Raw genomic sequence first — 21,079 nt, 5'->3', positions numbered from 1 at the left:
GGTTCACAATGTGTTGAAGGGTATACTACAATGAGCCCCGTTCGACTTTGAACTTTCTTTACTTGTCTATAAATACATATTCTGAAGACTGTTGGTATATGCTCATATTGTGATGGGTATTTATATCATTATTTTATTTATTAAACATAGGACCGACATTGGCTTAAATTTTGAAATATAGAGTTCAATTGCCATCAAATGTGAAATTAAGATCTTTTTGCACACATAAATAACTACGATAATTTATGTCGACCCGTTTACGGTATCCCCCACAATAGAACTACAAATTAGTGGTATTAAAATGAGATTTATTTATATTACCCGGAGTCGAGGCTGATGAAAAATGCTGGAGTCGGAGTCGAGCAAAATTGGTTCGACTCCACAGCCCTGCTCATCAGTCGGTTATAAAGACTACTAAAATCAATACTCAAATCTCCACTAAACACATACTTTTAGGTATTTAAATATGTTTTTATTAGTAATGAAACCTAGAACCACGGTTGCCAAAGTTGGTAGAATTCTACCAAAAATGGTAGATTTTTTACCGTCATTTGTAGAATTATTGATATTTTGATAGATTTTGCAAAATATATCTCTGCTAATAAGAGATATATCAATTTTCTATAGAAATAAAACTTTGACAAAATTTTCTATAGAAATAAAATTTTGACAAAGTATTCTATAGAAATAAAATTTTGACAAAATTTTCTATAGAAATAAAATTTTGACAAAATTTTCTATAGAAATAAAAATTTGAGAAAAATTGCCATAAAAATAAAATTTTAAGAAAATTTTTTATACAAATAAAATTTTGAGAAAATTTCTATAGAAATAAAATTTTGTGAAAATTTTCTATCAAAAAAAAATTTTTGAGACAATTTTCTATAGAAATAAAATGTTGACAAAATTTTCTATAGAAATCAAATTTTGACAAAATTTTCTATAGAAATAAAATTTTGACAAAATTTTCTATAGAAATAAAATTTTGACAAAATTTTCTATAGAAATAAAATTTTGACAAAATTTTCTATAGAAATAAAATTTTGACAATATTTTCTATAGAAATAAAACTTTGACAAAATTTTCTATAGAAATAAAATTTTGACAAAATTTTCTATAGAAATAAAATTTTGACAAAATTTTCTATAGAAATAAAAATTTGAGAAAAATTTCCATAAAAATAAAATTGTAAGAAAATTTTTTATACAAATAAAATTTTGAGAAAATTTCTATAGATATAAAATTTTGAGAAAATTTTCTATCAAATAAAATTTTGAGACAATTTTCTATAGAAATAAAATTTTGGCAAAATTTTCCTAGAAATAAAATTTTGGCAAAATTTTCCTAGAAATAAAATTTTGAAAAAATTTTCTATAGAAATAAAATTTTGACAAAATTTTCTATAGAAATAAAATTTTGACAAAATTTTCTATAGAAATAAAATTTTGACAAAATTTTCTATAGAAATAAAATTTTGAGAAAAATTTCCATAAAAATAAAATTTTGAGAAAATTTTCCATAGAAATAAAATTGTGAGAAAACTTTTTTCTGAAATTTTGAGAAAAATTTCAATAAAAATAAAATTTTGAAAAAAATTGCTATAGAAATAAAATTTTGACAAAATTTTCTATCGAAATAAAATTTTGACAAAATTTTCTATAGAAATAAAATTTTGAGAAAAATTTCCATAAAAATAAAATTTTGAGAAAATTTTCTATAGAAATAAAATTTTGACAAAATTTTCTATCGAAATAAAATTTTCTATAGAAATAAAATTTTGAAAAAATTTTCTATAGAAATAAAATTTTGAGAAAATTTTCCATAGAAATAAAATTTTGAGAAAATTTTCTATCGAAATAAAATTTTGACAAAATTTTCTATAGAAATAATATTTTGAGAAAATTTTCCATAGAAATAAAATTTTGATAAAATTTTCTATAGAAATAAAATTTTGAGAAAAATTTCCATAAAAATAAAATTTTGAGAAAATTTTCCATAGAAATAAAATTTTGAGAAAATTTTCTATAGAAATAAAATTTTGAGAAAATTTTCTATAGAAATAAATTTTTTACGAAATTTAACAATAGAAATAAAATTTGGACAAAATTTTCCATAGAAATAAAATTTAGATTTTTTTAGTTTGGTAGATTATTGGTAAATGTTTCTTCAAATTTTGGTAGGTTATTTTTGCCACATGTGGCAACTGTGCCTCGAACTCCAATGGCCTTGTTCACAATTGTAGTAATGTGATTATTAAGATTCAGTTTATGATCCATTAAATAAAAAAGCGAACCACGAACACCAAATGTGACATCAGTAGGTCTGGACATGGAGAATCGCATTTGTCAATAAATAAATGTACTACTACATTACGTTTTCAAATTCTTGATACAATATAGTCTGGAATGCCCATCATAGATTAATTATGAATACAATATTTTTATTTCGGGTTAGAAGTGATTTTATAATGCATGGCATATCTGTGAAACTTCCCCTAATTTAATAAGAAATGATGTCACATGCGATAATTCGGGCCAACGTAGTCATTTCCAATAAAGATAAGAAACACTTTGATTCAATTTTTAATGATAAAAAGTTATCACTTGGCAAAAATAGGTTTTGTTTTCATTTACACAAACAAATTTCTTTAAATGTAGATTACATAGTAAGTAAATTTCCATGCTTAAATTTCATTGAATTGAATGATTCATCCCATATCATTTGGTGGCAAATTGCTTGCGATTTATATGACACCAGCCATTGCCACTGTATCCATCGAAGATAAAAAGTGTCGTTAAATTCAAAGCTTTTCGTGGCTTTTCCGCACAATTCAAACTACAGTAATCGGCAGAAGTTAATGAACTGTAGCAGAGTATTGTAGACATGTTCTTTATTTGGAACTCATGGTGGCAAGTGCTTAAACCGCCGACTACATCATTGACTGACATACTATTTGCATCGAACGAAAATCGTACGACGATGAAAAAAAGTCTTTCGAGCATTGCAGGAAATAGCTATATTTGGATCACTGTTACTTTGTCACATTAATCGTATTGTCTACGATATGAGTACGAAATACATTGAGAGTTCTTGCTTGTAAAAATAACATTTCCACGCAAAGTAACATTTGATGTTGGCTTTTAAGGGTTCTTTATATTCATTTTTGGTAGGTGTTAAAATCACATTTCTATACTCACCACCTTTCTTAAGCAGGGTAAAATTCTAAAACATTCTACAGATGTCCTCAATCGGCCTGTTGCAGTCCTGAAACTTGACCAACAAAAATTTTACAATTAAAATTTTAACTGAATTTAAAAAAAAAATGTTAAATTAAAAATTTAATTGATTCTACTAATTTTTGAAGTAAAGGTGATAGTACCCACCTTCGGTGTTTTTCACCAAAATACTAAATTAGGAATGCAAAAATATATGTGAAGACAAATATATATGTATTAAATCTTGTCAAATCATGGATGATAAATTTTTAATTGAGTGCTTAACATTTTGTATGATGAAATTACAGTGAAACCTCTCAAACTTGATACACTGAAAACCTGAAACCTGTCAAAAGCGGAAAGTTGTCGTGAGACGTTTGCTATATTAAAACATGAAAATTAACGTCTCATAAGTAGACACCTTCCAAATATGGACAAAATTTAGACGACCATAAGTGTCCTCTTTTGAGAGGTTTCACCGTAATTGATTCAAAATATTAACCGAGAAAAAATAATTTAGGCCCAGAAACCTAACATAGTAACCACGTTAAAAGAAAAATCAATAATGACAAGTATATACGGCCGTAAGTTCGGCCCTCCACCATGGATTGCGTAGAAACTTCTTCTAAACACTGCCATTCACAATCGAATTACTTAAGTTGCGGTAACGCTTGCCGATGGCAAGGTATCTTAAACCTCCAAACACCGTCTTCTAAATTGTATGTAAGTACATACGTGGTATATATTAAATAAAAAAAGATCGATTAAATACGTATATAATTCTATAGAAATAAAATTTTGACAAAATTTTCTATAGATATAAAGTTTTGAAAAAATTTTCTATAGAAATAAAATTTTGACAAAATTTTCTATAGAAATAAAGTTTTGAAAAAATTTTCTATAGAAATGAAATTTTAACAAAATTTTCTATAGAAATGAAATTTTCACAAAATTTTCTATAGAAATAAAATTTTGACAAAATTTTCTATAGAAATAAAATTGTGACAAAACTTCTATAGAAATAAAATTTTGGTAGATTATTTTTGGCTCGAGTGGCAACCATGATTATGAACCGATAGGGACCAATTTTTGTGTGATTGGAGATCGGCTATATATAACTATAGACCGATATGGACCAATTTTGGTATGGTTGTTAGCAGCCATATACTAACACCACGTTCCAAATTTGAACCGGATCGGATGAATTTTGCTCCTTCAAGAGGTCAAATTTGGTGATCGGTTTATATTGGACCAATTTCTGCATAGTTGTTAGATACCATATAATTACGCCATGTATCAAATTTCAACCGGATCGGATGAAAATTGCTTCTCTTAGAGGCTCCGCAAGCCAAATCTGGGGATCGGTTTATATGGGGGCTATATATAATTATGGACCGATGTGGACGAATTTTTGCATGGTTAGAGACCATATACTAACACCATGTACCAAATTTCAGCGGGATCGAATGAAATTTGCTTCTCTTAGAGGATCTGCAAGCTAAATTTGGGTGTCCGTTTATATGGGCGATATACGTAAAAGTGGACCGATATTGCCCATTTGCAATACCTTCCGACCTACATCAATAACAACAATTTGTGCCAAGTTTTAAGTCGATAGCTTGTTTCGTTCGGAATTTAGCGCGATTTCAACAGACGGGCATGCTCAGATCGACTCAGAATTTCACCACGACCTAGAATATATATACTTTATGGAGTCTTAGAGCAATATTTCGATGTGTTACAAACGGAATGACAAAGTTAATATACCCCGATCCTATGGTGAAGGGTATACAAATTTACTCAAATGAACTTCCTGAGCAGTTAAAATGAAGAATACCTTTGGGAGGACATTTGTGGAAGTGCTTTTAAATTTGTGCCTTAAGAAGAACTTCCAAATTTGTTTGCTGGGTGGTTTTATACGAATTCGCAAAACGCAAAATTTTCCTTAATATCAATTTTCCGAACTACAAAGATATATAACACGAAGTTTTTACACACTGCTCTTATGTACAAGGAATTTTGTTTTGGCAAAAGATGGAATAGTTCAGAAGTTATAGGCAATCAAAAATTTTGCGTTTTGCGAATTCGTACACCAGAACATAGGGGATAGTATAACTTTCTGAAAATGACTCGTACATTTTTATTGCAAAACACACATCGATTACAACAGTTGACCACCTGACAGACTTGCTGAAGTCCTTACATATTAAAGAATTCGATAATATCAGATTGTTCTTCTTTTTCAAAGAATTAAATTTACATACATAGAATAATTATATGAATTTTCCTTTTGGGATTTTTCATGGGGAAAAATATTTCAGATTGTTTGCGGATATAACTTCCAAATTTTGGGGATCTCTCTCGAAAAATCTGGCAACCATGTGTTATTATTCTTCAATGGGAATCCATATGTTCATTTTTGCTTATGTATCATTATTTTGTCGTTCGTTGTGCTTGCGTGGCGCCTATGTAACGATATTAACATAAACTGATTTACTTTATTGATGCGACTATAAAAACTATTTAAGATATTCATTGATTTCTGGCGTTATTGGCGTCATATTTATGTCAACCTTTTGATGTTTTCTGTTCAAATGTTCTATATGTACTCTTACGTTTGTTTTTTTTCTCTGTTTAATTTGTTAGAATTGTGGGGCAAATGATAGCGACTGGTATAAAATCACGTTTGGATTACACGCCTTTTTTCGACATGTCTCTGTGGCTACCAAAAAGAGCAGTTAAAACTGCTGCTTTTGCTTTTTTATTTAGTCAAGTACTTTTGAGCTCGTTTATTTAATAAAATGTTATCGCCATTTGTTTTTATTTTGTTAGACTTACGTCACTTTTATACATTCATAGAACTTTGTTACTTGAGATACTCACCTAAACTCCATTGCCGTGATACTGGAAACCTGTTGGTTTACTATTTATATGAATTAAAGACGGAAGTGAGCCTTATAAAATGAGAAGTAATTGTTAAGCGATAATTTTGTGAACATTATCACAAGAGTTTTTCATATCTTATCAAAACGTCGTTAAAAATGCAAATTATCCAATGGATTTCCATTATCCCATATTGTTCACTACATCAAATAAAGGGGGTTATAATAATTATACCCTTCACCACTACTGTTGTACAGGGTATAATAAGTTTGTGCATTTGTATGTAACGCCAAGAAATAATTGTCATAGACCCATCTTTTAGTATACCGATCGGCTTAGAATTAAATTCTGAGTCGATTTAGCGATGTCCGTCTGTCTGTCTGTCTGTCTGTCTCTCTGTCTGTCCGTCTGTCTGTATATGCAATTTTGTGCACAAAGTACATCTCGCAATTTAAGACCGATCGTCCTCAAATTTGGCATAGGGTCGTTTCTTGGGACAGAGACAATCGCTATTGGTTTTGGAAAAAATCTGGTCAGGTTTAGATATAGCAGCCATATATATTTATCCCCGATTTGGTCATATTTAGCGTGTTTATCAACCGATTTTCTTGAAATACCGTACATCCAAATATTTTATGAGTCTCGAAAATCTTGCAAAATATCAGCCAAATCGGTTCAGATTTAGATATAGCTCCCATCCGATTTAGACTCATATTATCACAGAGGCCAAAGTTTACTACCGATCTTTGTGAAATTTTGCACAGAGGGTAGAATTGACATTCTACCAATGCTTGGTAAATTTGATTGAAATCGGTTCAAATTTAGATATAGCTCCCATATATATCTTTCGTCCGATTTGAACTTATATGGCCACAAAAGCCAGAGTTTTGCCGTGATTTGCTTCAAATTTTGCACAATGTGTACGTTTAATAGTATCGTTAAATATGTCAAATTTTGTTAAAATCGGTTCAGATTTAGATATAGCACACATATATATCTTTCGCCCGATTTGGACTTATATGGTCTCAAAAGCCCGAGTTTTGCCCTGACTTATTTCAAATTTTGCACAAGCGGTACTTTTAACGATACTATTGTATGTGCTAAATATGGTCAAAATCGATTCAGATTTAGATATAGCTCCCTTATATATCTTTCGTCCGATTTGAACTTATATGGCCTCAAAATCCATGGTTTTGCCGTGATTTGCATCAAATTTCGCACAAGGAGTACTACTAGTATTGGTATTTGTGCCATATTTGGTTAAAATCGGTTCAGATTTAGATATGGCTCCCATATATATCTTCCGTCAAATTTTGCACAAGCGGTACTTTTAACGATACTATTGTATGTGCTAAATATGGTCAAAATCGATTCAGATTTAGATATAGCTCCCTTATATATCTTTCGTCCGATTTGAACTTATATGGCCTCAAAATCCATGGTTTTGCCGTGATTTGCATCAAATTTCGCACAAGGAGTACTACTAGTATTGGTATTTGTGCCATATTTGGTTAAAATCGGTTCAGATTTAGATATGGCTCCCATATATATCTTCCGTCCGATTTGCACTCATATGACCAGGGGGGCCAAAGTTATACTCCCATTTACGTGAAATTTCGCATAGATAGCAGAATTATTATTCTAACTACACGTTCACAAAAAATAGCTTCTGTAACATATACTCCCAAACATATTTTGCTTCAAGCATATACATTTTTGGGTATTGCCCAAACATTTATATGTTTGATCTCTTCCAATATATAATATGTTTGAAAGCATATTGGTCTAAACAATATATGTTTGGGTAGTCTAAGTTCCAAACATTTTGTATTTTTGCATCCAAATTCAATAATGTTGTCTTCCAAAAAACAATATGTTATTATGTGAACATATAATATGTTTGGAAGCATTTTGCACCCAAAAATATTATATGCTTAAAAAAAAATTCTCCCAAACAATATTGTGCTCAAAATTTTATTTATTTATTTATATATTTACAATCATAATGAATTATGAAAATAAACAGGTAATATAGGTGCTAACAACATAGGTTTTCGACCTGAATGCTCAAAATTTTGTTTCTGCCCAATTGTATATTCCCCCACATCTTTCTCACTTCCACGAGATTTTTTAGTTCTTAGCACCTTTTTCTATAATACAAACATTGTAGAAGAAATTATTCAATTGTATGATTTTTTTTATTTTAATTTTACCTTTTGCCGGACGGGGATTCGAACAGCGGACCACACAGTTTGTAAGGATCAAAGAAGTAGCTGATCAATTGCCCAAGGAAAAATAAAATGTTAATTTTGTAATAACAAGCAACAACCACCAACTTAATTCAATATCGCTCCCTGTTAAATAGCGCTCCAAGCTACTAAACACATATATGTTTATAGGCTATTTCTAAATTAATATATGTTTGCATCCAAGCATATTATATTTACAAACATTTTATGTCCCAAACATAATATGTTCCAACATATTAACATATATGTCCCAAACATGTTATGCTAGTTTATGAACATTATATGCTTGCACTCAAAAATATTGTGTTTAAAAATTTGTGTTCCAAACATATAATGTTTATACCCGTGTAAAAATTGGGGGATCTGATTTGATATGGTTAGATCTTTGCCAAGATCTGAGCAGATCCGAAAAATGGTTATATCTGGTCAGATCTAAATACTATGAAATTGGATCTGATCAGATCTCAAAAATGAGACACATCTAATCAGATCTAATTTGATATAATTGTATATTATTTGATACATTTGTATCTTTCGAGATCTTTCAACAGCATAGGATACCTGCTCATAATAAAAGTCCATAATTTGTATATAATATGAGATCAATTAATTTATTTAAAAATACAAAAAGTATATGCATTACATACACTCCATAACCTAACCATAACCATTACATACACTTAAAAAATTTTAATATAAATTGAATTCCATCAAAGTCAATTAAGGAGGTATTGTTGTCCAGGGTTTTTTTCGTTTGTTTTTTCTTTAAGGCAATCTGTAATGAAATTTAGTAAATAGTATTAGGAATTAAATTGAACTATGTAAGCTAGTATAAGGATTGCTTTGGATCATTCTTCTTTAAGTTGCAATAAAAGTTGCTAAAAAGGCTATAATTTTATGTTGCTTTTAATACTCACATTTAAAGAGAATTCGTGAACAGTGATCAACATATCGAGTGATGTCCGATTCAATGTTTAGCTCAATAACATGGGACATCTTTCTTATAATCGAGTCTGAACGGCAATTCACGTTGCGTTGAGAAAACTTAGAGAATCTTTGAAGCAGTAAGAAATGTCACCAGCATTACTGTGAGGAGATAATCCACCGCCGAGATAATTTTTGGTCGGAACTGGGATTGAACGCATGACCTTTTGAATGTAAGGCGGGCATGGTAACCAATACCACCGTGGTTTCCTTTTTCCTAATCTAGAAAGTATTAAAACAATATATGGAAAGTACTACGTAAGAAATGACAAATACAATCTACTTACCTACATAATCTCCGTAATAAAAGAAACTACAATTTACCAAATTAAAACAATTAAGTATTTCTTAATTTTTTCGCCTTTCTTGGGTTATTTTTGTGTTATTAATGGGTTTTTGTTGAGACTGAAAGGCTGTTCACACTAAAGGCCGAATTGTCTAATTTAATGGAAACATGAAGGACTTTTATAATGTATAAAACCCATTTATTAGAAAATATCGATGTCTCCATTCCAAAGTACGCTAAGTCTAAAAGGTGAATTTTACAGGAAACAAGTTAAAAGTGTTTTGGAATTCTCAAAAACCGTTTAAGATATAAATTCACTTTTTTCGGTCTTAAAATCACGTTTATTGTGGATTTTTTTAGTATGTACGAATTGAAAATAATTATAATAGACCATGGCTAAAAATGACTTAGACCAATTTAGAACGAACATTTTTTTTTTTCCTTTTTGGATTGGAAATTTGTAAAACTTTTGTCACAGACTGCGTACAATATTAACAATAACTTTTGATAGAAGTGTCCAATAAATTCGAACATTTGAAAGGATGCAATTCACATCAATGCGAATAAAAAACAACGAACTCCATCAAAAAATGCTAAGTTGACTTAGCGTACTCTGCAATGGTTTTTCTTATATAAAGAGGTATTTCAAGTAGTTTTAACGTGTTCATGATTTTTTATTACCTTTTGGACCATATTTAACCCCATAGATAGTCAGATATGATGTTATATGTACCATATCTTATTATATATAGTGCTATACATGGTTCTATCCAATCATATATTATTAGATATGGGAGATATAATTAGATATTACACTATATATGATGAGATCTGCGATTATATCTAACCAGATCTAGCGCCATATATAGCATATCTGTGCAGATCTAATTATATCTGAACCAATATCTGAACAGATTAAATTAGATAAAATTTGATATTATTAGATAGGATTGGATCCTCCAATTTTTACACGGGTAGCCAAACATATGAAAAACAGTCTTTTTCATCCGTGTATACATGTCACATTTAGTCAAAATCGGTTCAGATTATATAATGTGTGTGAAAATAAATTATAATGGATCTCGTTATAAAACCACAAAATAAGCGCCCCCTATATGTCAAATTTGGAACTAAAGTTACATTATAATGGATTTATGATCAAAAAATAATTGTAACAAAATGCAAAAAACGCGCAAATTAGTTAAAATAATGTATCATATTGTATAATATAGGTCGAACTCTACCCAAAAAGGCGTACCAATACTCCATAACAATCAGTGGTGTGGAGATATGGCCACTTTTATACAGTGGGTCACAGACTGCAAACAAACAAGTGTGGGTTGACAAAACCAACTGGGGATGGAAGTAGAAATCGGGATCTACCAAACAACACAAGCCTTGTGTTCCAGACCCGCTGGGGAGCCGAGATATTGCCGACTTTGTGTTATGGGCCACTCATCCTGGAAAGAAATTTCCAAATTTCTTCCAAATGGAAATATGTGGACTGACCAAACCAACATGGAATGGAAGTAGAAACCGAGATCTACTCAAGCACATAACTCATGTGTTCCAGACCCCCTGGGGACCCGAGATATTGGCCATTTTGTGCTATGGGCCACTCATCCTGGAAAGAAATTTCCAAATTTCTTCCAAATGGAAATATGTGGACTGACCAAACCAACGTGGAATGGAAGTAGAAACCGAGATCTACTCAAGCACATAACTCATGTGTTCCAGACCCCCTGGGGACCCGAGATATTGGCCATTTTGTGTTATGGGCCACTCATCCTGGAAAGAAATTTCCAAATTTCTTCCAAATGGAAATATGTGGGCTGACCAAACCAACGTGGAATGGACGTAGAAACCGAGATATACTCAAAAACACAAACCTTGTGTTCCAGACCCGTTGGGGACCCGAGATATTGGCCACTTTGTGTTATGGGCCACTCATCCTGGAAAGAAATTTCCAAATTTCTACCAAATGGAAATATGTGGGCTGACCAAACCAACGTGGAATGGAAGTAGAAACCGAGATCTACTCAAGCACATAACTCATGTGTTCCAGACCCGCTGGGGACCCGAGATATTGGCCATTTTGTGTTATGGGCCACTCATCCTGGAAAGAAATTTCCAAATTTCTTCCAAATGGAAATATGTGGGCTGACCAAACCAACGTGGAATGGACGTAGAAACCGAGATCTACTCAAAAACACAAACCTTGTGTTCCAGACCCGCTGGGGAGCCGAAATATTGGCCATTTTGTGTTATGGGCCACTCATCCTGGAAAGAAATTTCCAAATTTCTTCCAAATGGAAATATGTGGGCTGACCAAACCAACGTGGAATGGACGTAGAAACCGAGATCTAATCAAAAACACAAACCGTGTGTTCCAGACCCGCTGGGGAGCCGAGATATTGACCATTTTGTGTTATGGACCATTCATCCTGGAAAGAAATTTCCAAATTTCGAGGGAATGGAGAATATTGAACACTTCCATAAACATTAAAATTATATTTGAATACAATTTGAAATCATTCAATTCAATTATTGAAGAAATTTGGAAATTTTTTTCCAGGATGAATGGTCCATAACACAAAATGGTCAATATCTCGGGTCCCCAGCGGGTATGGAACACATGAGTTATGTGCTTGAGTAGATCTCGGTTTCTACTTCCATTCCACGTTGGTTTGGTTAGCCCACATATTTCCATTTGGTAGAAATTTGGAAATTTGTTTCCAGGATGAGTGGCCCATAACACAAAGTGGCCAATATCTCGGGTCCCCAACGGGTCTGGAACACAAGGTTTGTGTTTTTGAGTAGATCTCGGTTTCTACGTCCATTCCACGTTGGTTTGGTCAGCCCACATATTTCCATTTGGAAGAAATTTGGAAATTTCTTTCCAGGATGAGTGGCCCATAACACAAAATGGCCAATATCTCGGGTCCCCAACGGGTCTGGAACACAAGGTTTGTGTTTTTGAGTAGATCTCGGTTTCTACTTCCATTCCGCGTTGGTTTGGTCAGCCGACATATTTCCATTTGGTAGAAATTTGGAAATTTCTTTCCAGGATGAGTGGCCCATAACACAAAATGGCCAATATTTCGGCTCCCCAGCGGGTCTGGAACACAAGGTTTGTGTTTTTGAGTAGATCTCGGTTTCTACTTCCATTCCACGTTGGTTTGGTCAGCCCACATATTTCCATTTGGAAGAAATTTGGAAATTTCCTTCCAGGATGAGTGGCCCATAACACAAAATGGCCAATATCTCGGGTCCCCATCGGGTCTGGAACACATGAGTTATGTGCTTGAGTAGATCTCGGTATCTACTTTCATTCCACGTTGGTATGGTCAGCCCACATATTTCCATTTGGAAGAAATTGGGAAATTTCTTTCCAGGATGAGTGGCCCATAACACAAAATGGCCAATATCTCGGGTCCCCAGCGGGTCTGGAACACATGAGTTATGTGCTTGAGTAGATCTCGGTATCTACTTTCATTCCACGTTGGTATAGTCAGCCCACATATTTCCATTTGGAAGAAATTTGGAAATTTCTTTCCAGGATGAGTGGACCATAACACAAAATGGCCAATATCTCGGTCCCCAGCGGGTCTGGAACACATGAGTTATGTGCTTGAGTAGATCTCGGTTTCTACTTCCATTCCACGTTGGTTTGGTCAGTCCACATATTTCCATTTGGAAGAAATTTGGAAATTTCTTTCCAGGATGAGTGGCCCATAACACAAAGTGGGCAATATCTCGGCTCCCCAGCGGGTCTGGAACACAAGGCTTATGTTGTTTGGTAGATCCCGATTTCTACTTCCATTCCCAGTTGGTTTTGTCAACCCACACTTGTTTGTTTGCAGTCTGTGACCCACTGTATAAAAGTGGCCATATCTCCACACCACTGATTGTTATGGAGTATTGGTACGCCTTTTTGGATAGAGTTCGACCTATATTATACAATCTGATATATTATTTTAACTAATTTGCGCGTTTTGTGCATTTTGTTACAATTATTTTTTGACCATAAATCCATTATAATGTAACTTTAGTTCCAAATTTGACATATAGGGGGGCGCTTATTTTGTGGTTTTATAACGAGATCCATTATAATTTATTTTCACACACATGATTATATATAGCTCCCATATATACGTACACCAGAGTTGGGGAAATATGGTAGACTGTTACACATTTTAGACCCATTTTCAATGGAAGTTTCCTCCAATTAACTGGATAGCGTTTGCCGATTTAAATTTTAATTCTAGAGATTTTGTAGAAGTAAAAAAATTGTCTCCTTTATATAGCTTCCAGCAAATGTGAAGTAGTTGAGATGGTAACACAAATTTTGGCCTACATAGGGGTGAAGGGTATACTATAGTCGGCCCCGCCCGACTTTAGACTTTACTTACTTCTTTTAACATTCCTTTGGTAACATCTATATCGGATTGTATATGATAAATTCTTGATCTGTGTGACTATTTTGATATATCCGTGGGAGTCAACCACAGAAAAAAACTTTCTGATTCAAGCACGAAATTAAGTGATCTTATTAATTTGTTTATTGAAATTACCATCAGAGAATTAATTAGAAATAAAAATATATTTGACTAAAACACATTTCATTAATTTTTTACTGGCTCAATCGAAATTGTCATTGATTTTGGTTGCAAAACCCAATTAATTAGATGTAAGGGAAAATAAATGCGTATATGAAAATTCGTTTCAGCGCCACCTATATGTGAAAATATGAGTTATGTACGAATAATTTTTTTTCTTTGCGATATAATCCTCCATAGAAATTGGCATAAATAGGCCAACCGGGAAGAGATAGAAAAGCCGAAGATAAACTGAAACCATAGCTTTCGATTGGAATTAAAACCTTTTGCCAGAAATCTTTCGAATCGCAGTAATGTTGCATATACCAGACAGAGAGAAAAGTGACCACTGTGGCCAAATGGAAAAAATGGGGCTCCAGATTTATATGTGAAATATAGATCTTTTAGTGCTCTATCCGATGGTAAAAACGGATACAGCTAAATGTGTTTGGGAGTCTCAATATAAGGCTTGGAAAAAAGTGGACCCACTGTTCCTCAAGAGAAAAGTGACCGCTGTGGCCAAATGGGTTCCAGATTTATATGTGAAAGATAGATCTTTTAGTGCTCTATCCGATGGTAAAAACGGATACAGCTAAATGTGTTTGAGAGTCTCAATATATGGCTTGGAAAAAAGTGGACCCACTGTTCCTCAAGAGAAAAGTGACCACTGTGGCCAAATGGAAAAAGATGGGGATCCAGATTTATATGTGAAAGATAGATCTTTTAGTGCTCTATCCGATGGTAGAAACGGATATTGTGAAATGTGTTTGAGAGTCTATATATAGGGGTGGAAATGGGGGCACTGCTCCTAGAGAAAAATGGAAAAGATGGGGTTCCAGTCACAGCAATATCACTAAAATATTTTAAATTGAAAACTCAATCATTTAAAAAATTAACTTTTTAATAAAATTCAAAAATATTGTAAACAAAATGAGTGAATGTTTTTTAACACTTTAATTCAATAAACACAAATTTTCAATTGAAAATTTTTCTCGGAAATAAACGTACATACACTCGAAAAAAAGTTTACTTGGATCCAAAGATTTTGACCTTCCCTTAAGGATTTTGGTATTGATTCCGAGCCAAAGATGCGGTTTCTTTAAAATAAAGACATTTTTTAGCGACCTATATGGCTTTCAATCTAGGACATATAAAATTACAACTAGGATACAAATCTTATTTATCAAATTTTCATTCTCTTTTCGCGGTTTATTAAGAAAGCAAATGCCAGTTAAAAAATCCAAATTATAAATTCAAAAACTTTAAACCAAAGACGTTAAATCCTCAAAATAAGTCTTAGCCTATATTTGAAGCGTTTTTATCTTAATTTAAGGACAATTTCTTTAAATCAAAAATGCGTTTCTTTACTTTAAGGAAAATTTGCCTTAGTTCAAAGACATGCTACTTTAACGGAGGGACGCAAATTTACAAAATTTGTGTCCTAACTTTAATGAAAAAACATTTTGAAGCATATATTATCAACTTTATTTTAATTAAATTTTCATTATTTTAAAGAAATTTGTCCTTAATATTTTGTAAATTCCGCATGCTAAAATTTAGGTTGCGTAACCATTAATATCACGTAAATATTTTTTTTCAGTGTACTACACATTTTTTAATAAAATTTTGACGCAAATCTAAAGAAAAGTCAAACAATAATTAAAATCGCAAATTTTATGAAAAATTTAAACTTTTGTAAAATTATAAGAATATTAATTCATCTAACAGACAATTAATTATAAATAAATTAACAGTGGAACAAAAAACAAATAAATGCCTCAATTACTCAAACTTAATACACCTAGACCTCGGTTTGCGTCGTTTCGTTATGCGTTGTTTCGAATTTGCGTCGCTGTTGAATTAGTACTAGTTTTCACTTTTCGTCGATAGATTTTCAAAGTTGCGTTATTATCTATCCCCAATCTTTGCATAGTTTGCCATAAAAAGTCATAATTCACTTTGCGTCGTGTTTTTTGGAACGTATCTGCCACGTAAAGCGAGGTCTATTTGTAGAATGTTTCGACCAAAATCAATAAAATTTTTAATTCAAATAGAATATTAATTAACAAGTTCCGAAGAAATCAAATAATTTGTGTTTTTATACCTTTCGCCATTAACATACTTCGTTATTCCGTTTTTAACACATCGAAATATTGGTTTCAGACCGTATAAAGTCTGTATATTCTAGGTCGTTGAGAAATCTGCGGTCGATCTACCTATCTCCGTCCGTATGGTGAAATCAAAACAAATTATCGACTTGAAACTTGGCGTAGGTACACGGATGAAAAAGACTGTTTTTCATATGTTTGGCTATAAACATTATATGTGTGGAACACAAATTTTTAAACACAATATTTTTGAGTGCAAGCATATAATGTTCATAAACTAGCATAACATGTTTGGGACATATATGTTAATATGTTAGAACATATTATGTTTGGGACATAAAATGTTTGTGAATATAATATGCTTGGATGCAAACATATATTAATTTAGAAATAGCCTATAAACATATATGTGTTTAGTAGCTTGGAGCGCTATTTAACAGGGAGCGATATTGAATTAAGTTGGTGGTTGTTGCTTGTTATTACAAAATTAACATTTTATTTTTCCTTGGGCAATTGATCAGCTACTTCTTTGATCCTTACAAACTGTGTGGTCCGCTGTTCGAATCCCCGTCCGGCAAAAGTTAAAATTAAAATAAAAAAAAATCATACAATTGAATAATTTCTTCTACAATGTTTGTATTACAGAAAAAGGTGCTAAGAACTAAAAAATCTCGTGGAAGTGAGAAAGATGTGGGGGAATATACAATTGGGCAGAAACAAAATTTTGAGCATTCAGGTCGAAAACCTATGTTGTTAGCACCTATATTACCTGTTTTTTTTTTCATTATTCGTTATGATTGTAAATATATAAATAAATAAAATTTTGAGCACAATATTGTTTGGGAGAATTTTTTTAAGCATATAATATTTTTGGGTGCAAAATGCTTCCAAACATATTATACGTTCACATAATAACATATTGTTTTTTGGAAGACAACATTATTGAATTTGGATGCAAAAATACAAAGTGTTTGGAACTTAGACTACCCAAACATATATTGTTTAGACTAATATGCTTTCAAACATATTATATATTGGAAGAGATCAAACATATAAATGTTTGGGCAATACCCAAAAATGTATATGCTTGAAGCAAAATATGTTTGGGAGTATATGTTACAGAAGCGATTTTTTATGAGCGTGCATATCAATTTATTTGAAATATTTCGAACAATCGAAAATTTTTTTTTAATTTTATTTTAAGGCCATATACATATGTGGAATATTGGCAGAAAATTTGTTTTTTATAGAAAGTTTTGTCAAAATGTTATTTCTATAAAAAGTTTTGTCAAAATTTTATTTCTATAGCAAATTTTGTCAAAATTGTATTCCTATAAAAACTGTATTCAAAATTTTATTACTATAACATAGAAATATTTTTTTCTATAGAAAATTTAGTCAAAATTTTATTTCTATAGAAAATTGAGTCAAAATTTTGTTTCTATAGAATATTTTGCAAAAGTAGAGGATCTTGATTAGGAATGTGGTAATTCCGAAACGTACGTCCATCCAACCATCTTGCAGTCTACAGGGCTTTGCCCAAATAAATTTGACAAACATTCTTTTCCTCTGTTGGTTAAGCTACACTTGTAGTTTAGGCAATGTATGATTTTAAGCTGAAATCAAAAATACAACAACAAAAATTTTATTTCTATAGAAAATTTTGCAAAATTTTGTTTGTTACACAAAATTTTTTTCAAAATATTATTTCTATTGATAATTTTATTTCTATAAAAATTTAAGTCAAAATTTTATTTCTATAGAAAATTTTGCCAAACTTTTATACTAATACATTTTTTTATTACAAAATTTTTTCAAAATTTTATTTCCATAGAAAATTTAGTTAAAATTTTGTTTCTGTAGAATACTTTGCAGAATTTTATTTACTACACAAAAATTTTTCTAAAATTGTATTTTTATTGATAATTTTTTCAAAATTTTATTTCTATAAGAAAAAATTGTCAAATTTTATTTCTATAGCAAATTTTCTCAAATTTTTTTTTCTTACTGATGCTCACTGATACTCACTGCTATAAAAAATGTATTCAAAATTTTATTACTATAGAAATATATTTTTCTATATAAAATTTAGTCAACATTTTATTTCTATAGAAAATTTAGTCAAAATTTTGTTCCTATAGAATATTTTGCAAAATTTTATTTCTATAGAAAATTTTGCAAAATTTTGTTTGCTACACAAATTTTTTTTTTTTAATTGTATTTCTATCGATAATTTTTTCAAACCTTTATTTCTATAAGAAATTATGCCAAATTTTATTTCTATAAAAATTTTATTCAAAATTTTGTTTCTATATATTTGATAAAAATTTGATTTCTATAGCAAATTTTGCCAAAATTTTATTACTACAGAAAATTTAGTCAGAATTTTGTTTCTGTAGAAAATTTTGCAAAATTTTATTTACTAGACAAAAATTTTTCCAAAATTGTATTCTCACTGATACTCACTGCTATGTCGAAAACTTGTAGAAATGACTCAAATTTTCAAATTTTTCAATGAATGATTCATAAATGCGTTTTTGCGACATTGTCTAAACAATTATAAATATTTCCCAAATATTGCCCGAGATTTTGTAGAAGTCTGATTTGAGATTTTATCAAAATGTAGATCTAAATACAAAGTTGTGCAGAGTATATTATGATGGGTATTTATAACATTATTTTATTTATTAAACATTGCCCTAAATTTGAAATATAGAGTTCAATTGGCATCTAATGTGAAATTAAGACCCTTTTTTTTGCACACATAAATAAATACGATACTTTATATCGATCCACTTACGGTACCCCCACAATAGATCTACAAGTTAGTGGTATTAAATGAGATTTAGTTATATTACCCGGAGTCGACTCCGGAGTCGGAGTCGAGCTGATGAAAAATGCTGGAGTCGGAGTCGAGCAAAATTGGCTCGACTCCACAGCCCTAGTTATGACTTGGTGTCATATTATGATTACCTCTAACCCAAACATTTGAATTGACGTTTCGACGCTTCGTGTTCAATGTCATTTGTGGCTGAGTGTGCTACGGCGTTCTGTTATGGTGCCAACAAACCTAGGTTCAAACCCGGATCGGAAGGAAAAAGTTTTTTAAATTGTAAAAATTGGATAAAAAAAATATAAAAGGATAACAACATATATTGGTAAAAATAAAAAGTGAAATTGGTGAAAAAATAATTTTTTTCTTTTTTAAATTTCTCCATTCAATTGAACTTCCAAGCAATACAAATGATCTGAAAACGAAGTACTTCCCTCCCATTTCAAGCCCATGTCAAATTCATTTGAGATGATCCAAGTTTGCACTAATTCCGGATCACAAGTTGGGGACCCAAACTACATTTTTGGAAACTCTGTTTTTTTTGCAAGGCTGTTTTATTGTATATCATATGCATGTATTTAAAAATAATGTGCTAAATAATTTTACACCGAAACATATGAAAAACATTCCTTTCGTCCATTTCAAGTATGAATTCTCTGCGTGTCAAATATTCAAATAAGACATTACTAGTTCTGAGATTAAATTGAAATCAAGTTCGATGTGTTTGTAAAACTGTGTCACTTTATAAAGATGCCCTAAATGTAAAACAAAGAATAATAGTTGATGAAAAGTTAATGTACTATAATAAGAATGAGATCAATTCATTGGTTTTAAATTTTACATTAATACGAGGAGGACTAAGGCACATCAAATATTTGTTTATTATTATCTGTTTGCATTTACTATATTGTCTTTATTTTTGAAGTACATTGTCTTTTCTCATTTTTCTTATTGTTTTTTCTGTAATTTTTATTATTTTGTATTTGTTTTTTCTTTTGTTTTATTTTCAGAGCGAAGAGGTTGTCAGCATCGTGAGTTTTGCATTTGTTTTGGTTAATTGTTGCAACAAAATTTTTTCGTTAATTAGCTTTTAATAGTTCTTCATTTAATTTTTTTAACCATTATTATTTTTGAATTTATGGTGTCTCGAATATTGAATGTTGTTGAAGTTTTGTAATGGCTGAAACGGTAATGTAGAAATGTTTATGTTTTAGTTGTTTGTCTTGCACTTTACTTACTAATTTGTGTTGTTTAAGTGATGTTTTGCACTGCATGCGAAAAATAAAAATGTTTGTGGTGAACATATTTGAAGAATACGATTTTAATGAAACAAATGCAAAAAATGTCGGAGATAACATCTAATTTTGAGAATCAGTTTACATTTGTCCGAATTGGCTATCTTATGCTCGAATTACGGCCTTCAATCGGACTACAAAGCCATCACACGCTGCATGAAAGTGATTCTACGGTATTTTGGGCTCATTCTCAGTGAAACATTGTCTTGAGATGGTCGAAACTCAAAATGTCTCAGGAGCAAATGTCCAACGGATTGATATTCCAGAGTTGATAAAGTTGACACTTTTGTGCTTTTTGTGATACATTTCGACTGCCAAAAGCACCGTGGCACGACCGCGAGCCATTTGGTACTTTTTCATCACAATTACTCTATATAGAGCTATTTTGCCCTAAATGTGAACGTTTCTCAGATATCAACTCAACCCTAAAAATTATAAATAGCGGACATTGAAGAAATAAACATATTCCAAAATGAGGATATTTTAGTTTTTATTACAGGATCTCAGCACTTTTCAGAGGAATATTGTCTATACCACATTCGTTCGCAAATGTGAAACGTAAAATGTGATTTTTTTTTGCCACACTGAGGAATAGAGAATTACAAGAAAGTGTATATATTTGAAACGC

At 31.3% G+C, this 21,079-nt stretch overlaps 1 protein-coding gene across 11 annotated transcripts in view; it reads left to right on the top strand.

The window, feature by feature from the left end:
• Window positions 1-21,079, top strand: part of syd (JNK-interacting protein syd) — a 107,573-nt gene that overhangs the window by 12,476 nt on the left and 74,018 nt on the right. For 7 of the 11 annotated variants that reach the window (XR_012722359.1, XM_075308488.1, XM_075308487.1 and 4 more), the window contains one exon: window positions 20,167-20,187. The exons of the other annotated variants lie outside the window; for them this stretch is intronic. Coding sequence is in view for 6 of the 7 variants with exons in the window: in XM_075308488.1 (XP_075164603.1) it covers window positions 20,167-20,187 (21 nt within the window). In the remaining variant the exon portion in view is untranslated. The remainder of the gene's footprint in view (window positions 1-20,166; window positions 20,188-21,079) is intronic. 11 annotated transcript variants of the gene reach the window in all.

The sequence above is a fragment of the Haematobia irritans genome, chromosome 4 (assembly GCF_050003625.1).
Source record: "Haematobia irritans isolate KBUSLIRL chromosome 4, ASM5000362v1, whole genome shotgun sequence".
NCBI classification, from domain to species: domain Eukaryota; kingdom Metazoa; phylum Arthropoda; class Insecta; order Diptera; family Muscidae; genus Haematobia; species Haematobia irritans.
Note: the sequence above shows the minus strand (reverse complement) of the source record. Positions and strands in the feature narration are given on the sequence as shown.